At 49.7% G+C, this 18571-nt stretch overlaps 6 protein-coding genes across 6 annotated transcripts; 3 read left to right on the top strand and 3 right to left on the bottom strand.

Moving 5' to 3' along the window:
* Positions 1-450: 450 nt before the first annotated feature.
* EURHEDRAFT_413124 (uncharacterized protein) lies at positions 451-1139 on the bottom strand. The gene has a single exon (XM_040782095.1). The coding sequence runs from the start codon at positions 843-845 to the stop codon at positions 522-524; it is 324 nt and encodes a 107-aa protein (XP_040638016.1). The 5' UTR covers positions 846-1139; the 3' UTR covers positions 451-521.
* A 300-nt stretch (positions 1140-1439) lies between these two features.
* On the top strand, positions 1440-1831 carry EURHEDRAFT_84996 (uncharacterized protein). The gene has a single exon (XM_040787670.1). The coding sequence runs from the start codon at positions 1484-1486 to the stop codon at positions 1724-1726; it is 243 nt and encodes an 80-aa protein (XP_040638017.1). The 5' UTR covers positions 1440-1483; the 3' UTR covers positions 1727-1831.
* On the bottom strand, positions 1640-4039 carry EURHEDRAFT_413126 (general substrate transporter). The gene has a single exon (XM_040782096.1). The coding sequence runs from the start codon at positions 3566-3568 to the stop codon at positions 1937-1939; it is 1632 nt and encodes a 543-aa protein (XP_040638018.1). The 5' UTR covers positions 3569-4039; the 3' UTR covers positions 1640-1936.
* A 633-nt stretch (positions 4040-4672) lies between these two features.
* Positions 4673-5109, bottom strand: EURHEDRAFT_413127 (uncharacterized protein). The gene has a single exon (XM_040782097.1). The coding sequence runs from the start codon at positions 5008-5010 to the stop codon at positions 4768-4770; it is 243 nt and encodes an 80-aa protein (XP_040638019.1). The 5' UTR covers positions 5011-5109; the 3' UTR covers positions 4673-4767.
* A 5604-nt stretch (positions 5110-10713) lies between these two features.
* On the top strand, positions 10714-13129 carry EURHEDRAFT_480237 (putative siderochrome-iron transporter). Its single transcript, XM_040785483.1, has 3 exons — positions 10714-11213; positions 11292-11908; positions 11978-13129. Exons 1-3 carry the CDS (start codon positions 10945-10947, stop codon positions 12913-12915), a joined length of 1824 nt encoding a protein of 607 aa, XP_040638020.1. The 5' UTR covers positions 10714-10944; the 3' UTR covers positions 12916-13129.
* Positions 12916-16131, top strand: EURHEDRAFT_85043 (Kha1p). Its single transcript, XM_040787671.1, has 4 exons — positions 12916-13284; positions 13334-13750; positions 13805-14467; positions 14521-16131. Exons 1-4 carry the CDS (start codon positions 13186-13188, stop codon positions 15940-15942), a joined length of 2601 nt encoding a protein of 866 aa, XP_040638021.1. The 5' UTR covers positions 12916-13185; the 3' UTR covers positions 15943-16131.
* Positions 16132-18571: the final 2440 nt, after the last annotated feature.

The raw sequence follows: 18571 nt of genomic DNA on the forward strand, positions 1-18571 counted from the left end.
TGCAGCCAAATTCATGCTGAGAACCAGGCTCCTTGGGCAATTCGGGGCCGCAAACGAGGAAGAAATAAGTTAGGCGAAGCATTGAGGTCTTTGGGTACATAGCAAACAAAGAGGACCCGGGGAGCCCCGGATTCTCATGAATCTGAGAGGAGCCGAGCCCTCAAGAAAAGCACACACCATAGATGTAAATAGGTATCAAAAACTACCCCGGCGGCTTACAGCCGGAGGGGCAGTTTCCCGCATAGCCATGGATTAAGATTGGCTGGGACGGGTATGAGTTAATCCGAATCCGAATCCGAATCCGAATCCTTGGACCAATCAGGAGATTTATGCCATTATGTTTTAACGGCTTACGGAGCACGGAGTAAGAAAAAAGGTGCATATACCCTTAAGTCACTCACTACGCTCGTTCAAAAGAAATAATATGCTCTCGAAAGAAATTCTGGGATGGCGGAAATCAAGTGCTTAGCTTCAGATGGGAGTACGGACCTCCAAATTATGCTCCCGGCACTCCTAGCCTGTTAGGCGCGAAGGTTTCGGATGGCTTGCCAATGCTCCGCGGAAAATGAATCGCGATCAAACAGTTCAGTTGTAATGAGACGGCCCAGCCATGGTGAAGGAGTAATCCCCGCTGTCTTGGCACCGGCAACCTTCATCGGTGTGAGAAGGCCTGTAACAATACTCTGGGCAAGTTGGTGCAGCTTGTAATGTGTGCCATCCTGAATGATATCCTCGGCAAGGTGAAGCCTACCTTCTGATGGAAGGTACCTGAACGTCTCCTCAAGGAGCCCCACAGTGTTGTCGCTCGCATCCAAGGGCACGTAGCTGTTCAGTGTGGCGTGCATCCCCCGGCATCTCCATGAAAAGGGTGACATCTGTTGTCGCCCCACTTGAATCAGGGTAACTCGTAGCCTGATTGGGCTGCGTGCTCCGGTTATGAGCCATCTTTTGATTGTGAATCGAGCAGATAGTTATCGGAGATGAAGAAAGTGTGGAGAGATCTGCGGCGCTGGAGCAGTTGCAGCTTGACGTAGATGAAACGAATATGTATCTCTCAGAGACAAAACAACTTCAGTGGTCAAATGATGGACTGATGGGCCTAACTCTAGGCAGTATAGTATAGTATCCTTGGTGAGAATATAGCCGTCCAACTAGATTTCAAGAAGTACTGTTTGGTTTTGCATGGCATTAGAAACCCAAGTCGGAAATCACGCAGATATCCGCAGCCAACTGCGGAGACGCCCTCTTTGCGCCCGGTCGGCAGCCCTCGGGGTTTCCCAGCTCAGCTAGCCGGGGGACGTGCCCCGCGAGCCTGGTCCGGGTTCAGGCAAGCCGGCCGGCCGATGTCATGTGTATGCGTCACCTTTGTGCATTCTGGGGTTTGAGATGCCGTTGCGGAGGTCACTGGCGAGTGGCGAAATGGGGCGCGGCTGCTGACTGCACTGACGGTTTACAAGGTGTCTCGGGGTTAGTCCTGAGATGGATGTTGATTATTACTGAGCTGTTGCTGTCGAAGGGCAGTTTATCGCAGAAGCTCATAGGTAGACATTTAGTACACGCTGCTGCCAGGCCGCTTAGGCAGCATTCTCCGTTTAGGAGCAGAGGCAAAAGAACCACATCGGAGAATGAGAAAAGACAACTTGGTATCCAAAGGAACATTCATATTTCTTGTCTGGGGTATTTACTATGTATCTGCCAGCCGGGCACTTCTAACAGTCCTATCTAACAGCAGTATTAAGATGTCCACAAGAAAAGAATAAAAAAGGAAAAAGTGAAGAAAGAAAACATCCAGTCCAAGCATCATTATCACCTTCGTCACTGCTATAGCACGTCACCAAAGGGCTAACCCAGTCATGTCTCCCAGCAGCGTGTTGCGTCGCAAGGATGGCTTCAACTGAGTTACATATTTCGTTTTTCTGGTTTAAAAAACACACAGCTAGTGCTTTTCTTGCACCTCCTCGATCTCTTGGCCGTTGTCACTGCTGCTGAGGCCAAGCTCGTTCTTCTCAGGTGCGGAATGATCTGAGGTATCCAAGCCCAGCTCGCGAGACTGTTGAACGATCTGCTCGAAATCAAGCTTGGGCATGTCGTTGGCGACCTTGAATGCCATCTTCCCTTCGACATGGGCCCTGGCGTAGATGATGTCGATCTCCTCAAGCTCACGGCCAGCCGTCTCGACATAGAAGAAGTAGCCCAATACCAGACCGATAAAGTTAAACAGCGCGAAGAAGAGATAAAGGCCCCATCCACTCTCGTTAGCGAAAAGCGGCGTGAACATGACCACGGCGAAGTTGCAGATCCAGTTGGTGCAGGTCGACGCTGCGGCACCCACTGTACGGGTACGGAGGGGATTGATCTCCGGCGGATAGATCCAGGGCAGTGGCAAAAGAGTGAATGCAAAGAACGTGATGAAGAGGAAGATACCAACGGCAGCACCCTTGGAGTTCTCCTCATTTTCCTTGATCAAGCAAGCAAATGTGATGACAAAGCTGAGCCCCTGGCCCAGGAAACCGATCAAGTACAGGTTGCGACGGCCGACCCTTTCAATCATGAAGAAGGATGGGATGGTGGCAAGGGCATAAACGGTAGCGAAGATACCACCCATGATCATAGACAGGTATGCATCCATGCCCAGGTTATCCTTGAAAAGCAGCGTCGAGTAGTAGATGGCGGCGTTACAGCCGGTGAACTGTTGGAAGAACTGGCCGGAGCAACCAACGAGAAGGCGCTGGAATTCCTGGGTCTTGCCGAATGTGAAAACCGCCGTCCAGCTCGATTCCGAGGTCTTCGAGGATTCCACATCCGCCTTCATGAAGTTGAAGTCGGTAAGGACAGCATCGGAGTCAGGAGTGGTGTTCTTGAGCTTAGCGAGAACTTCGCAGGCCTCCCTGTCATATCCGTTCTTCACAAACCACCGCGGGGAATCCGGGAATACCAAGGCACCGGTGGCCACGATCAGAGCGAAGAAGATCTGGAGCGCTATGGGGAATCGCCACTGGACGGTATCCGTGGTGTGGGAGAGACCGAAGACCACCCAGTAGGCAACAAAGGTACCGACAGCGATCATTGCACCTTCAAAACAGACCAGGAAGCCACGGTTGTGAGCGTTGGAGCATTCCGACTGCCAGACGGGGATTGTGGCCGTGTTCATGCCGTTTCCGAGGCCCGATATAACACGGCCGATGACGAACTGACCGAGACCCCATTTATCACCAAAGGAGACCGTTGTAATCAAGGCACCAATGGTCAGGACATTGGCACCAGCAAAGATCAAGCGAGTGCGGCCGAGTTTCTCGCCAAAGAACATCGAGAACAGCGCGCCGAAGAAACAGCCGATCTCATAGCAGGCTGTGACAGCACCGCGAATGACGTTAATGTAGTGTTTTTGCGAATCCGTCGCTGGGTCGGGCATTTGGAGTATACTAAAGGATCTTGTAAACTCTTCGCCATCGATGAGGCCCGCCATCATGCCCTGATTGTAGCCGAAGAGCGAGAAACCCATGACGGCGGTGATGGTGATGCACACCCGGAGCGTCCGCCCTTTCAAGCCGCAGGTCGTTGTCCACATGTTGACAGTATGAGGACAAAGAATGAAACCACAAAAAGCATAGAGGAGAAGAGGAAAGAAGAAAGAGAGAGTGGATAGCTCCAGGACGGGAGCAATCTCTTATATGTTCTCCATATGCCCCCCATTACTTAGCGCGTGTCTTGGCCGGACCCAGAATCCAAGAAACTAAGGGTCGAAGGATTCGGCGGATGGCATCATGTAAGAATCACTAAGAGTTATTCTTGGTCGGTTAAAGTGCTACAACCAACAGTTGGTAAAGAAGCTGATTGGATTCGGAGGTGAAATGCATCAGGGACTCCGGGGAAGACCTCCCAACAACCACAGGACAAGAGCACACACACAAGAACACAGCCATGATTACAAACATGTGCGTGTGCACACATGGCAGCGCACGGAGGGCATTATGACTACTACTAGCCGGATGGGGACATGTGTTTCAAGCTTAAAACGGTGATTTCTCGGCTAACCTTCACTGGATGCGGCGGACTTGCTCTTGGCTTACCAGCGGGGGTAAACGCCCGGGAAACGCCCAGTAGATGCCCGGGGGACGGGCACTCCGAGTGATAAATGAGTCAGGCAGAAACACATTAATAATAATATGTCCCCTTTACAGCCTGAACATACATACGAGTAGTACTCCATACGAGTATTCCGTATATGATAATATACCCCGTATCTGTGAATAGTTCCAAATCCTGTCGGAAAGAGCCGGAGTCGGCAAAAGTAAAGCCTAGGGTCTGTGCCGTGCCGTATAGGAAGTGGTGATGATTGGTTAAACCAGGGCTATGTTGGTCGGACACTTGGCGGGAAAAGCCTTCGATGTCATGGGGCTCGGATGGGGGGTCCGGAATAGGAAAAAGAGGGACTAATTGTGTGGAGATTTCATCTCCCCTTGGTCTCTCCTCATCTCTCTCCGCTCCCCGGATTCGTCATCTATCCGAACCGCCAAGCCTGCCCAGACCCGCCAAGGTGCCAAGGTGCCAAGACGCCAAGTTGAAAGGATTTCCCCGCGCATTGCCACTTTGGGATATAGTAGCTCGTATAGTACACCCATGGCACATGCTCGTCGTGATTACTACTCTTATTCTCTCCTTGGCACTGCTTGTCTTCCCCGGTTCCGGCAGACTTCGCTTAGCCGCATGCTCTAAGCCGTATTCGCTTTAGCCGGGATTGTTGCCACAAATCCCGCATTATCTCCGTTAGCAATAGCCTTGGTTTCCGGTTGATTTCTCGATAGTTGTACTACATGTACTCATAATAATGAGCATGCACCGTTCAGCCTTTCCTCTGCGTGATCCTTGAGCTGTAGACATGATGATCAGCCTATTATTGCCAGGGCCATAAGCAATTAGAATAAGCAAGCCACCAAGTCCCAACAAATCCATCCACCTATTCATCTTCATTTCTAACCCACATCTCCCGCTTTGGTAGGAGAGGGCCATCCCGGTCGTCCGGAAACATCTGCGCAGAGTCGAAAACGATCCATAGCACCTATCTGCAGCGGCCATCACATCACATTCCTCGGCATCGGATCACCATGCAGGGCCCTTGCCTGGTGCATATCTTCCAGAATACGATGGAGAGTCTCCAGACGATCTTTGAGAAATCGGAGAGGTCTAGCTGCTGCATGCTGGGGATGTACATCAGGACCGCGTTGGAGGGTAGATTGCCTTCCAGAAACATGCCCAGACCGGAACATGCCCAGACCGGAACAAAGGCCGGTTGTGTTTTTGTACCTGTCCCATAGAACTCAGGGACGACTCCTCGGTTGCGGAGCCCTGGGCTTTTAGCCGCTGGCATGTAGTAGACTTGCGGATAAAAGGTTTGTTTCAGTCATGGGGCCCATTTGACCGAACTCTATCGTGGAAGTTGAGATTTCAAGCATATGTATCATCAATAAACGGGAGCTTACTATCCCTTTCATGCATGCCCTTGCGGATAGAAACCTTGAGGACAACCTAGTTCTATGAGCTTGTCAAGGAATGTCACGGAATGCCGTCACCAGTGCCAGCCAATCATGAGTCCAAGACTGTCTACTGCATATTTGGAAATAGACTCGTGAATAACTCAAGAACTATCGTACGCTCTATAAACATATACCAACTTTTATCAGAATGGCTACCGTTCAGTTACCGGCGCTTAGACTGTTTCAACATCTAACCGGCTGGAATTTGAGAGCGCTGCTTGTTGATGTAGATGCTATCCGGCCAACTCGTTAAATGGCCATCCTTCGATATCTGGTAGTATGAAGACACCCGGCTTTTCGATGGGTGCTTTCGGAGCAGATGTTTATTCTCGATCAGTAGATGTTGGCACTGTTAGATAACAATAAAACCGATGGCACTGTCTGGAGCTTTTTCTTCATCACCAAGAGCTCCACATGGCGCGCTCCTAATCGGGTTCCTCGTACGAGTTGAAAACGGCCAAACAATGTCTCGTCAATCGTATCGAGGGAGGTCAACCTCTTCTGATGGCACCAGTCTCTCCCGGGGCTAGCGATAATCCAAGCGCGAACAGATGGAATCCAGAATTCAGCATCACTCTTATCGAAGTGCATCGGCGGCGATGAAGAGGCTTTCCCTGAAACTTATTTCTCAAGATCATCCTCTGAATCCGGCACGACCAAACGATGTCTCTTTCTTAGAGCTGAACCGGGGACAGAATGCTCGTTTGAAATCTGGTGCCCTGTCCGGAGAAGGTCCAGGGATGTTTCCTGGCTTGGAAATGTCGCGTAATGCGGAAACATGAATGAATTTGCAGACCGTATGCGCGATGTGACACCCATAATCATGCACCGTCCCGATCAGCATCAGCATCCCGTTCAATGGCCCGCAATGCCCTATTTCCCAATTATAGCGCATTCTCTGCTGAGTTGGCCGGCGAGATGTTATGAGCATACGTTCGTAATTATCTTCCCTGTCTGGACACCGGGATCGATGTTGGTGTTGTATCGAGCACCGCTCCGACACTTCCACCAGTATGCTCCGGAGCATGCCAAGACAAGCACACTGAAAACACAGACAGCATTTGCAAACGCAATCCAATTGCAGCATGCATGCATATTAGCACCGATAAATTGTGATCATTTGAGATTGTGATGGTTTCCTGTACGCTACTGGAGCGTATCAGCACCAATACCATTGAGCTTTGAGAAGTCCACTTCTGAGAAGTCATGAGCAATAGTAGACATTCTGCAAAATGGGGCCTGATCTGAACTTAAGTTGATTCTAGTGATTTCAAAGAGAAGCCGTTGGTTTAAATACTGTCATGGACAAAGCAGCTGTTTATGGGCCACTTTCGTGGTCTTTCACGAAGATCGTTGTAGCCTAGAGCCCATGAGCAGAAGAAGGAATATTCGGTGCTGGCGTTTTAGTTTACCTTTATGGTTGTCATTGGGGTGGTACAGAGAAGGGATGTCCTGCGAGTTTATTTAGACATGCAGTTCGCATCACCTTGTGACATCCTTCTTCCACGTGCGGTACATGGATAGTCTGGTAGCAGTTTGTCCAAACAAGCCATTACACACTGCTGGGAGATGCGTAAAATTTCGATTCAAACTGGTTATACGCCCGGTATTTGTGCGCTGGCTTTAGGACTTTGGGCACCACCTGCCTACAATTTCTTAGCATTCGTCTAGTTATACTTGTAAAATGCACGCCTGCAGACGACAGAAAATATGACGATGGCCAAAGCCTTTCCCATTCATCTAAATATGGTAAATATAAACATATTTCATGATAGTGAAGTAAACCCACCCAGCCAAGTAATTTTGTGCCGTGTCCATTTCTATGAGTCCACAACAGCTCAATTTCATGACTGATTTCAGGTGCCTTAAGCCCTCCTTGTTAAGAATAGCAGATCAATAAAGGACCATTTATCAACCTCTGGCTTGGCAGGATCTTTTTCGTTCGAGTCAGTGAGCAGTTCTGCCTTTGACCCAGTGGACATCTGAAGACTATGGATTCTCTCAATGATATCGGCAGTCAAGAGTTATATTAAGTGACATTCGGCATTTTCCATCTCAGACTGACCCTATTGCCTGTTGACTATACAAAATCGAAAGTGGTCGGGGATTCGAAACCAAGGCACCATCGACCAATCGACACAGGCAACCGAACCATTTGGGCGAAAGTGATGCGCAGCTCTTGTCAAGACATTTGTTCAACATATTGCAAAGGCCTACGAGTCTGCATCTACTCTGAGCGCTCTAAGCAGATAGGCCGTGCTTAACATTGAGCACGACGAATCAGTAGACTCGGACCCGACGTGAACATGGCCCACCAACAAAAGTATTATTTTTGGCACATTGGCTGCTTTCTTGCGGTATGAAGTACTTAGCAGTGGGAATGGAAAACATTCCTTTATCATTCTGGAGGAGAGAAGTGAGCTGGAGGCATCGCGAACCATTGTCAATAAGAGCGGCACAGGCTTTAAATCTTGAAGAATCTGGACGAGCTACAGGGGAACAATGTTAACGGAGAAAAGCTGGTTTACACGTTGTGATTTGCTTTCCCACTGCTCATTATGAAGCGAGATCTCTCATATCGTGCTCAGAGGGAAATTCAGGAGTCGATTACTCCGGACTAACGATGTCTACATGGAGAGCCCGAGAGGACTAGCTTAACGAAGCGGTATATTGCCTAATGAACGTATGTATGCATATGCATTGAGTGCTTGACTAGCTATATTGCCACAGCCTGGCTTCCCTCGTATCGTACCTAGGGTTCTAGTTAGTTGTATTTCGAGACAGGACACTTACCCTAAGTGTCTTTCAAACAGCCGTATGCTCAATGCCCCTCCGGTTCCGGTTCAGTAAGTCGTATGCGTCGATGGGTATATCGCCGCCTCCAGGCTCCGTAAGGTAATCAACAAGTAGAAACGATAAAGGTAATGAATAGAAAAACAAGGCCAACCGAGTACGTATACTGGGTTGTTGGTTAAGTGCGGACGAGTCAGAAACTAGAAGGTAACCAATGCTGGATGACTTGAATTGATCGCGAAGGACTAAGCTGAGTACATGAATGAGCGTCCTTATATACCTTTCCATCATGTTAGCTGGTAGTTGGTTCGGTAGTAACTTGGTAGTGAACATGGTAGTAACAACTACCAAGATCCTCCCATACGACTACCCGTATTACTGATGAAAGTTGAAACGGATAGGCCAATAGGGCGGTTAAACTCCGAGTCGGGGAAGTCGGGGAGTCGATTATCCGGACTGCACGAGGCTATATATGAAGAGGAAATTTAGATTACACGGAGGGTGACATTGATACCTATAGACACCATAGATGGTAGGATGAGTGCTTGGCTATCTAAACGGGTGTGTCCGTATATGAGGGATCTGTCGGCCCGATTACTGAAAGCGGCCTGGTTACCGAAAACGGAAAAATCCTTGTATATAAATAAGGATATCATAGCCATACGCTTCAGATGACTAAGCACTCATTCTATTGTCAAGGTATCTATAGATCTCAATATCACACTCGTCGTCATATAGCCTTCTACAGTCCGGATTATCGACTTCCTGATTCCCGATCCTGAGCTACCCGCTCCCTTTCAATTACTACTGTCGGAATATAGAGGTTCCTTACCGAACAATACCAACTGATGCCGGATTGGTGCCTCGCTGATATCATATGGCGCAAGCAGCTTATTTACTCCTCTGCCATTACTGCTTTTGAAACCGCACAATCGTTTAGTATACTCTATAAGGTAGTCAACGGTCTTATATAGGATCCTAGATAGCTCCCTTTTGCAAGAATCAGAGTCCTCAACCTTATACGCTCGATACATACTTTCGACCCTGACTGAGCTGTAATTCCGACACTTTGTTCTGTATCACATGATTTGGATTAGTACTGCCTGTTTCTTGGACTACTAATGCAAATAGCCAAGTAACTGTTGCTAACTCAACTAGTCAACATATAAGTTGGTGATATGAGAGATTGGCGTTGGTGGTGGACGCAGCTTTTATTCGACTTCGTGGTAAAATACATATTTCGGCCAGTTGTTACAAACGGAGTGCAGTGACAGCGCACGTAGTGTAAAAGCATTTGCTAGTCATGCGTTAGTTCGGGCCCATATACTCGAGATTGTCTATATTCTCGCTTTAGGTCGTAGAGGCACTCATACCAACACAACCATAGTATTCTGATACATACAGGAACAGTCAATCCTAATAGCAGTGTCCAAAGTTGAAAGTAACAGCGAAATGCTATAGTACACGCCATATTTTTCCATGATCCAAATACGATTATACCCAGCCATGCTAGTATTGGTAGGTGCTTTTCGTCATAACCCTGGAAAAGTGATGGACTGCACCATTGTCCCACCAAGCCTCAAACTCATGCCGCTGCATATCTTGCGTGGCAGAATTATGCGTATTTCTAATGGTAGTGTAGCGGCTGCAGACCCAGACGCGATGACACTTCATCTGATATGACCCGGGAGGCGGCAGTAGTGCGCAGGCACATCTGTAGATAAATCCCCTACCATACGATTGCCGTGCTTGTAGAAGCAGGCATTTTTCAAGAATGTCTGCTTTAGTATTTATAAATGTTGAAACCTTCCTGGTAGAGATTAATGGGGCAGAAACGAACCAGCCCGACGAGACAAACCTGGCGCGGGGACATGGGAGATCCCAAACAAGGCTCCTGATGGACACCCATGGGGGCAATGGTAATACTCTCCCGCGGTTCCTATTTCAGCATCTGGGTTGAGTTAGTGTTGTTGCTTGCATGTCATAGTCGATTTCCCACTAGATCCTCGATATCATTATGACTCTATCATTGGCTATGTTAGGCTACTTCACACAATATTTTTGCGATTAAGTTCATAGCACCCGCGGGTTACCCGTCGTGTTACCCGTGGGCGGATGGAAAGTCATCTATGTCACTTATTGCTCACCAGCGAAGTATGCAGATAATACTAGGTGGAACATTCGGTATCCCCGAAGAGTCGATTCGTCAGGCTCGTAAGTATACACTCCGGAGTATGTGCAAGTTGCCTGGAAGGGCCGGAGATATACGATATCAATCAGATCTTATCAGATGCGACCGTGGGAAGCGATACGCCGCACAAATTAGAACCTCGGTCTCCTAGTCCATCCGAGAGTCCGAGAGAGAGCTGCATCCCACGGCCCCCATGTCTATCTACCCATGTCTTCCAATCACCGCTTCATATCCTTCCAACGCATGTCGAATTCTCGCCCAACCAAATTAAGAACAACCCCTTAGCGACGCGTGGGATTGTCATCTTTTTTCCGATGACACTAAGCGCCATCGCTTGCCCCGGCTTCCGTCAGATTTTTTTAGTTCTTATTTCAACCTCTTTCACTCTCGGAGAGTCGGATCGCGTTCAGTGAGAAGAGATCGATCATGGGTGTCCTTGATTTGGTTCGAGGTCGTAACAACACCAGTGTGACATCTGATCTTGTGGTCACGGAGGATCAGCAGCACACGGAAAAAAGCCCACCGCAGAATCCAGACAGTGACCCCAATGACCGGTCAAGTTTGGAGGCCCGGGCGGAGAGAGAAATCGAGCTGCACCCAGACCAGGTTACCGAGGGCGCTGAATTAGGTGTGCAAAAAGCTGAAGCTGCTGCGTTGGTATGGAGTAAAAAGGCACTCATTGGTATTTATGCATGGTGAGTCTTTTCTTCGTTTCTACTGCTCCTGTCTGGCGTACCATGAGACATGGCTTAATTTCCATGTGCCAAGTATAGGATCTGGGTGTCGTTCTTTATGTTGGCCCTGCAGTTCTCGATCGGTGGTATAGCCCAAGTCAGAGCCTATGCCGGTTTCCAGGCCGCCCCTGCAGTTGGCACTGCCAACATCCTGTCGACTGTAATCGGTGGTATAATCAAGCTGCCTGTCGCCAAAACCCTGAATCTCTGGGGCCGCGCCGAGGGCTTGTGCGCCTCCGTCACGGTATACATTGTAGGTATGATTATCTTGGCTGCCTGCGATGGTCCTTCCTCCTATGCAGCTGGATATGTCCTCTTCTTGGTGGGATATGATGCGATCTATCTCATTTTGCAAATCTTCGTTGCCGACACGTCTGGTCTGCGGAACCGAGCCTTTACTCTTGCCTTTGCCTCCACGCCCTTTATCTGCACTGCGTTTACTGGGCCGCTAGCGGGGAACTCCTTTGTAGAGCGCACAGGTGGATGGCGCTGGGCTTATGGTGCGTTCTGCATCATCATGCCTTTTGTCTTCCTGCCTCTTGGTATCGCGTTCAAGTACTACGAGAAGAAGGGAATGAAACTGGGCATATACACGCAAGAGCGTAGCGGTCGGACCGTTATGCAGTCAATCGTGCATTATTGGCATCAATTTGATGGTATGCAGTATCTTTCGTCTTTGATTCAGGGAAAAAAAAAAAAAAAAAAGGAAATACTAACGTGATCAGTTGTCGGTGCTTTGATATTGATGGCTGGCTGGGTCCTCCTTCTCCTGCCATTCAGTTTGACAAGTGCCGGACGAGCCGGTTATGATAGTGCTACTTTCATCGCCATGATTGTCGTTGGATTCTGCACTTTACTCTTATTTGCTGTTTGGGAAAAGTTCTTTGCCCGGACACACTTTATCGATTATGAGTTACTCAAGAAGCGCACTGTCCTGGGTGCCTGCGTCTGCTCGCTTGTCCTGAACTTCAGCTTTGAATGCTGGGATTTATATTTCCTCAACTTCTGCATGGTTGTGTATGACCTAGATTCGGCCATGGCCGGCTACATGACGCAGATTTACAACGTGGGCTCCTGCTTCTGGGGTGTTGTCGTCGGTGTTTGGATCCGCTGGACCAAGCACTTCAAGTACACTTGCCTGTGCTTTGGTCTCCCACTCTTGATCCTGGGCGCCGGTTTACTGATCAAGTTCCGCGGCGAGGGTGGAGGTGATCTCAACTATGTCATCATGTGCCAGATCTTCATCGCTTTCGGTGGTGGCACCTTGGTCATCGGTAACGAGATGGGTGTCATGGCCTCTGCTGACCGTGGCGGCGTGCCTATGATGCTCTCTCTTATTGGCCTCTTCAGTAGCCTGGGCAATTCCATGGGTGCTGCTGTCCAGACAGCCATCTACAACAACGTCTTTGTTGATACATTGCAGGCAGCCCTGCCGGAGGACATGAAGTCACAGGCGCAGCAAATATCCGTTGATGGTTATTTGGTTCAGCAGACATACCCTCTGGGATCTACTGAGCGCAACGCCGTCAACCACGCCTGGGGGGCTAGCCAGAAATATGGCGCTATTGCTGCCACTGCGATCCTAGCGCTGGGGATCCCCGCTATCGGTATTTGGAAGAACTACCGGGTTACCAAGCAGCAGAATAAGGGTGTCATGCTGTAAGGGTTTTTGCCATCTTGGGGTGTAATGGGAGATAATCTTTGGATATAGAGAGCATATGGGTGGATATAGATGGATAAGGGATGTATATGTATGTCTTTATACAATGTTAATAAAATGCGTGTATAGCCAAGCCGTAATGGGAGCTGCCGCGCTAGCTGTTTTCAGCACTGCGTCGTCTGACATCTCTCATCGCCGCGTCCATTTTTCTTATATCTGCTACCTTCTACCCTTATTCGAAAAGATAGATCGGTTGCTGTAGTTTATATTGCCATGTCCGACTCCGCCGTCCCTATACAAGGCGGCATCCTCGAAGGAGGAAACCCCTCGCATTACGATGAAAAGAATCCCATCGTCATCTTCATCATCCAGGTGAGTCCGGACTAACCAGGGCCATGGCGCTCCCCGCCAACCTCGCTAGGCTTCTATAATCATTATCTTCTGTCGGCTGCTACACTGGCCCCTCTCCAAAATCCGTCAGCCGCGAGTCATCGCCGAAGTCATCGCCGGCGTGCTGCTGGGCCCCTCTGTCTTTGGTCGCATCCCCGGCTTTACAGATGCCGTCTTCCCAGAAGCCTCGATTCCCAACCTCAATCTCGTCGCGAACCTGGGGCTGATTCTATTTCTCTTCCTTGTCGGCCTCGAGACCGACCTGCGCTTCCTCATCAGCAATTGGCGTGTAGCGGTCAGCGTCTCGGCGGCCGGCATGATCTTACCTTTTGGCCTTGGAAGCGCTATCTCGTATGGTCTGTATAATTCCTTTCGCGACGAACCGGACACCGTCCAAATCAACTTTGGCACTTACCTGCTGTTCATTAGTATCGCCATGGCCATCACGGTACAACCCTCCACCACTGCTCCCCCTCCCAGTCATGTGCACTGACCTGTTCAGGCATTTCTGGTGCTCTGTCGTATTTTGACCGAGCTAAAACTCCTGGGAACCAATGTCGGTGTGATTGTGCTCTCCGCCGGTGTAGGAAATGACGTCGTCGGCTGGATTCTGCTGGCTCTTTGCGTCGCGCTGGTCAATGCCGGAACCGGACTGACTGCTCTCTGGGTGCTGCTCGTCTGTGTTGGTTATGTCTTGTTTCTATCGCTCGTTTTTCGGCCTGTGTTTATGCGTTTCCTGAAAAGGACAGGGAGCTTGACCAAGGGTCCCAGCCAGTCGGTCGTAGCGCTCACTTTACTCATTGCCCTGGCCTCGTCCTTCTTCACTCAAGTGATCGGCGTGCATGCCATTTTTGGCGGGTTTTTGATTGGCCTTCTCTGTCCGCACGAGGGCGGCTTTTCCATCAAGCTAACTGAGAAGATTGAAGATCTGGTGGCCGCTTTGTTCCTGCCGTTGTACTTTACGCTTTCTGGTCTGCAGACCAATCTGGGATTGCTCGACAACGGGACCGTTTGGGGATATGTCGTGGGGATTATTGCAATTGCGTTTATCGCCAAAGTGGCGGGGGGTGCTTTGGCGTCCAGACTGTGTGGTCTCCTCTGGCGCGAAAGCTTCTCCATTGGAGTTCTGATGAGCTGTAAAGGATTAGTCGAGTTGATTGTCTTGGTATGACTGACCCACAATTGCTCCAGGCTTGAATTCCGCTAACCATCCTGCAGAACATTGGATTACAAGCGCACATTCTCAGCACCCGCACTTTTACCATGTTTGTTGTCATGGCTCTCGTGACTACCTTCGCAACCACCCCATTGACCACGTTGCTTTACCCCAAGTGGTACCAGATTAAGGTTGGGCGCTGGCGCCGTGGAGAGATTGACTGGAACAGTAACTCGCCGCAGGATGCCAGCCGTCATGACAGTGTGGCCGTCGCAAAAGGCCAGCTAAAAACCAATGCCGTGCGCAAGCTGCTTGTGTATCTGCGACTGGACGGACTATCCAGCGTCTGTACACTGGCAGCCCTACTCAGCCCCAACGATCAGCCGCCCGCGCCAAAGGTCCACCCCGAAAAGAGGAAGCAGGTGGCATCATCACCGGAGCCCGCAGCCGAAAAATCCCCCGCGACAGAGGAGGAAACGCCTAAGCTCCAGGTACACGGTGTGCGACTGATGGAACTCACGGACCGAGACTCCAGCGTCATGAAAGTATCGGAGATTGACGAATACACCCTCTGGGACCCTGTTGTTAATACCTTCCGTGCCTTCGGCCAGTGGCACAACCTCTCTATCATGGCAGGAGTGTCAGTCGTGCCAGAGCACTCATACGCCGACACGGTTGTGGGCATGGCGCAACAGGAATCAACCGACCTGCTACTACTCCCATGGAGCGAGACGGGATCGATGAGCGAGCACCAGAGCGGGCTGGAAATCGACGAAGCCAACCGGTTTGCCAACGGGCCCTTTACGGAATTTGTGTCATGCGTCCTGGACCAGACAACATGTAACGTGGGTGTTCTCATTGAGCGGACTATGTACCGGAAGCCACCAGGTCAGCAATCACTCGGAGGGATGAGCGTTTGGAGCTCCGTGTGGCCAGCCACGCGGTCGCATCATATCATGCTACCGTTCGTAGGCGGCGAGGATGACCGGTACGCGCTGCGCTTTGTCCTGCAGCTCGCAAAGAACGACCAAGTTACCGCCACGATCGTCCACCTTGACATAGCCATACGAGCACCAGCGGGGGACGATTCCGCTGGACAATCCTCATCCTCACCCGTGCAACAGAAAACCCAAACCAGAGAATCTGATTCAGACATAGCATTCTTCAATACAATGCGGGATTCCCTTCCCGATGCCCTTACATCGCGTGTCATCTTCAAGCGTATAACCCCCAAGAAACCCGCCCCAGACCCAGTCACATTGGCAACCACCACCGTCCAAGACGAAATGGCCCAGTCTCCTCATCAGGCAGGAAATATGGTAGTCGTCGGCCGGCGCAACAACCTTCTGGACGAGACGCCATTGCAGGAAGAAGTCGGCGAGAACAATGTAACACTGGCACTAGGTGCGATAGGGCAGGGAATGGTGCGGAGTGAGGCGCGCGTGGGCAATATTTTAGTCCTTCAGGCTGGGCGTCCAGCGTGATCTACGGGTCAGGCCTGGTTAAGATTTATGCCAAATGTCTAAAGCAGCTTTACAGCGTTGAGCCAGAATGAACCGCAGCTCTTTACAAACCCTGCCATCTGGGCTATACTATGACGAATGCGATTTTCACGCTCCACTCATGCCGGATTGACTACATCACAATACATTTTTAAAAATAGCATAAGCCCCAGATAGCTTCGATTATCCCAGAACAGCCAACCCGTCAGAGCAAAACTCCCCATACCGTCAGGCACATCGCCATCCCTTGAGAAGGTACATGGCAATGCAGCAAAATACCTGATCTGATACCTCTTGCTACTCACTTCCCTAGTTCTGGGCAGCGGCTAGCTCAGCAGATCGACTATCCAACTCCACCCTTATGCAATGCCTTTCCGTTCAAATTCGGCTTCGTCACACCTTATTTTGACCAAAAACCCTTTACTTTGATATCTGATGCCCTGTCCGGATGACGAGAAGCCAGGGGATGTTTCCTGGATTGGAAATACTGTGTTGCATAAAAAAAAGCAGATATGATTACACCCAGTGGCTTGAATGTATTTCGAATCCATTTTTGTTCCGCAGCCCAGTGTGTACTGGGGACAGCTATACACAATGGACGGTAGGCATTTTGTGAAATTGAGAACCTGATTTGTCAGTAAACCCGATCCCATCGATTTCAGTGAGCAATCACATTCTGATCCAAAGGACTGGCGTGGGCAAAGCAGTTTCTTGGTTTTGGTGATCTTTTCACAAAACTGGATGTGGGTTTCAGACCATAGCAAGAGTTGCCGTTCCAATTGAATCCATGATTATAGCTGCCTCCCGATCTGTTTCAAGTGGTTGGATTTCCTCGCTGTCTTGCTGGAGTTCTTCGCGAAAATACTTCGGCCGGTCGATGAAAGACATTTCAAGCTCATTCGTGTAGGGTGGCGATCGTTCCTTGGGAGCCTTTTCTATTCAGACACAATATGACCATACTGGTGTGAGCAATAGTAGACCTCGACGAGAGAGGATCTGGGGCCAAGCAGGTAGGAATAGAGGAAATGATGCCGAGAAGCTACAAGTCTCATCGTAGTAATGAGCGTAAAGAGCGTAGTGAGCGCACACCAATCAGATATCCAGACCTCCATGCCTGAGTGGTCTATATTACAGTCGCCATACCTACCTCTCAGAGCAGCATTAACCACAGCCTCTTCTACGGGGATGCGATTAAAAGCATTCTCTACAGAATACGGCGTACTATGGAAACAGTTTCCTTGTCAGACAATGACGTACTCTCATACCACTACCGAGTTCAGACCCTGTCGCCTAGATCTCCCTTTCCGTACGAAACACTCTATAATATTCAAACAAAGGCTAACAATCCCACCCGACGGCTAAACATCGGCACCAACATGCCACCAGGCCTTCGGAAACCGTCAAAGGAATGCTCTCGCGTGGGAGATTAACTCTAACTCTCGTCCCCGGGTTACACAGTCGGCCCGTGTCTAACTCAATTTGCACGGAGAGGGAAAGTAACTGGATCATCTGCCGAGAGAGGTAACGAATTTTCACAGAGTCGGACAGTAGTCCGCTTCTTTCGGGCATAGATTGTGGACGGAAAATGGATACAGTGAGGGACCGTGGCCGGTGGATGACGGTAGGAAAAGGTGAGAGATGCGGAATAGGCCGATTCCACGAGCGTCGGGTATGAGGGTCTTTGTCTGGAGAACCCTGTCAGGTGCTATGTGGAGTGATGTCGGAGAAAAAGCGAGAATATGGAGAAGTGGGATTGGATGCAGAATACGGGGAAATTCCGGGTTCATGCGGGGAGCTGGAGTGCATTGAGTGCGCTTAATCCCGGCCGATATAGGCGTGGCTAAATCTCGGCACCTCCAGTTGTGTTTCCGGGTGAATTCCGGATGGTATTGAGGTATATACCGGAGAGTGGTGTGTGATGTGAGCAATCGCCGTTGTAGAGATGTATGAGTGCTATGGGTGTACTCAATAACAGTGCATATACAGTCCGGTGGAGTGTAGCGTCAATTTAGCCGAATACGGTAATTGGCTCGGACCATGCAAACCAGAACGCAGTATTTGGATGATCGCATTTAGCTTGACCAGATTGTATTTGTCCAAACAGAATCTCCCCACATCTAACTAATCGTCCGATTGAGTCAATCGAATTGAATTGTCAGGTGATGTTCGTGCCGAGACTGTACCACGGTACTGCAAGGACAAGCCGTTGTGTGTCCCGGGGTGCTACCTTTGATCATTGATCCGGTGCAGGTTCAAGAATGTATTTGAGCCGAATATCTGCCGGAAATTACTGCTGAGTTCTTGGCCGTAACTTGGATATGAATAGAACGCTGTGAGGGATGAGACAGGAATGATTATGATAGGGATGTACTTGATACAATGAAACATCTTATGCTGTTTACTGTGTTCAAATATCTGTGCTGTCTGTAGTGTAGTGCTCTAAGAACTGTAGTAAGAACCGTGATGTACAAGTAATACCGGGATAAAAACCGGGGATCCCCTGATCTGTAATCACCCCACAACAGTCTAACATGGATGTTCTTCTGGGAGGTAAACAGTTTGTATCCCCTCAAACAGCTCAGACCCCCCCCCCCCCCCCCCCCCCCCCCCC

This window comes from Aspergillus ruber (genome assembly GCF_000600275.1).
Source record: "Aspergillus ruber CBS 135680 unplaced genomic scaffold scaffold00016, whole genome shotgun sequence".
Taxonomy (NCBI): Eukaryota; Fungi; Ascomycota; class Eurotiomycetes; order Eurotiales; family Aspergillaceae; genus Aspergillus; species Aspergillus ruber.

Excerpts from the sequence above, each read along its gene's own strand:
- EURHEDRAFT_413124 (XM_040782095.1), bottom strand. The coding sequence starts at position 845 with ATGCACGCCACACTGAACAGCTACGTGCCCTTGGATGCGAGCGACAAC.
- EURHEDRAFT_84996 (XM_040787670.1), top strand. The coding sequence starts at position 1,484 with ATGTTGATTATTACTGAGCTGTTGCTGTCGAAGGGCAGTTTATCGCAG.
- EURHEDRAFT_413126 (XM_040782096.1), bottom strand. The coding sequence starts at position 3,568 with ATGTGGACAACGACCTGCGGCTTGAAAGGGCGGACGCTCCGGGTGTGC.
- EURHEDRAFT_413127 (XM_040782097.1), bottom strand. The coding sequence starts at position 5,010 with ATGGCCCTCTCCTACCAAAGCGGGAGATGTGGGTTAGAAATGAAGATG.
- EURHEDRAFT_480237 (XM_040785483.1), top strand. The coding sequence starts at position 10,945 with ATGGGTGTCCTTGATTTGGTTCGAGGTCGTAACAACACCAGTGTGACA. Across the intron at positions 11,214-11,291 it reads CTCATTGGTATTTATGCATG|GATCTGGGTGTCGTTCTTTA; the intron begins GTGAGTCTTTTC and ends TGCCAAGTATAG. Across the intron at positions 11,909-11,977 it reads TTATTGGCATCAATTTGATG|TTGTCGGTGCTTTGATATTG; the intron begins GTATGCAGTATC and ends TAACGTGATCAG.
- EURHEDRAFT_85043 (XM_040787671.1), top strand. The coding sequence starts at position 13,186 with ATGTCCGACTCCGCCGTCCCTATACAAGGCGGCATCCTCGAAGGAGGA. Across the intron at positions 13,285-13,333 it reads TCGTCATCTTCATCATCCAG|GCTTCTATAATCATTATCTT; the intron begins GTGAGTCCGGAC and ends CAACCTCGCTAG. Across the intron at positions 14,468-14,520 it reads TAGTCGAGTTGATTGTCTTG|AACATTGGATTACAAGCGCA; the intron begins GTATGACTGACC and ends ACCATCCTGCAG.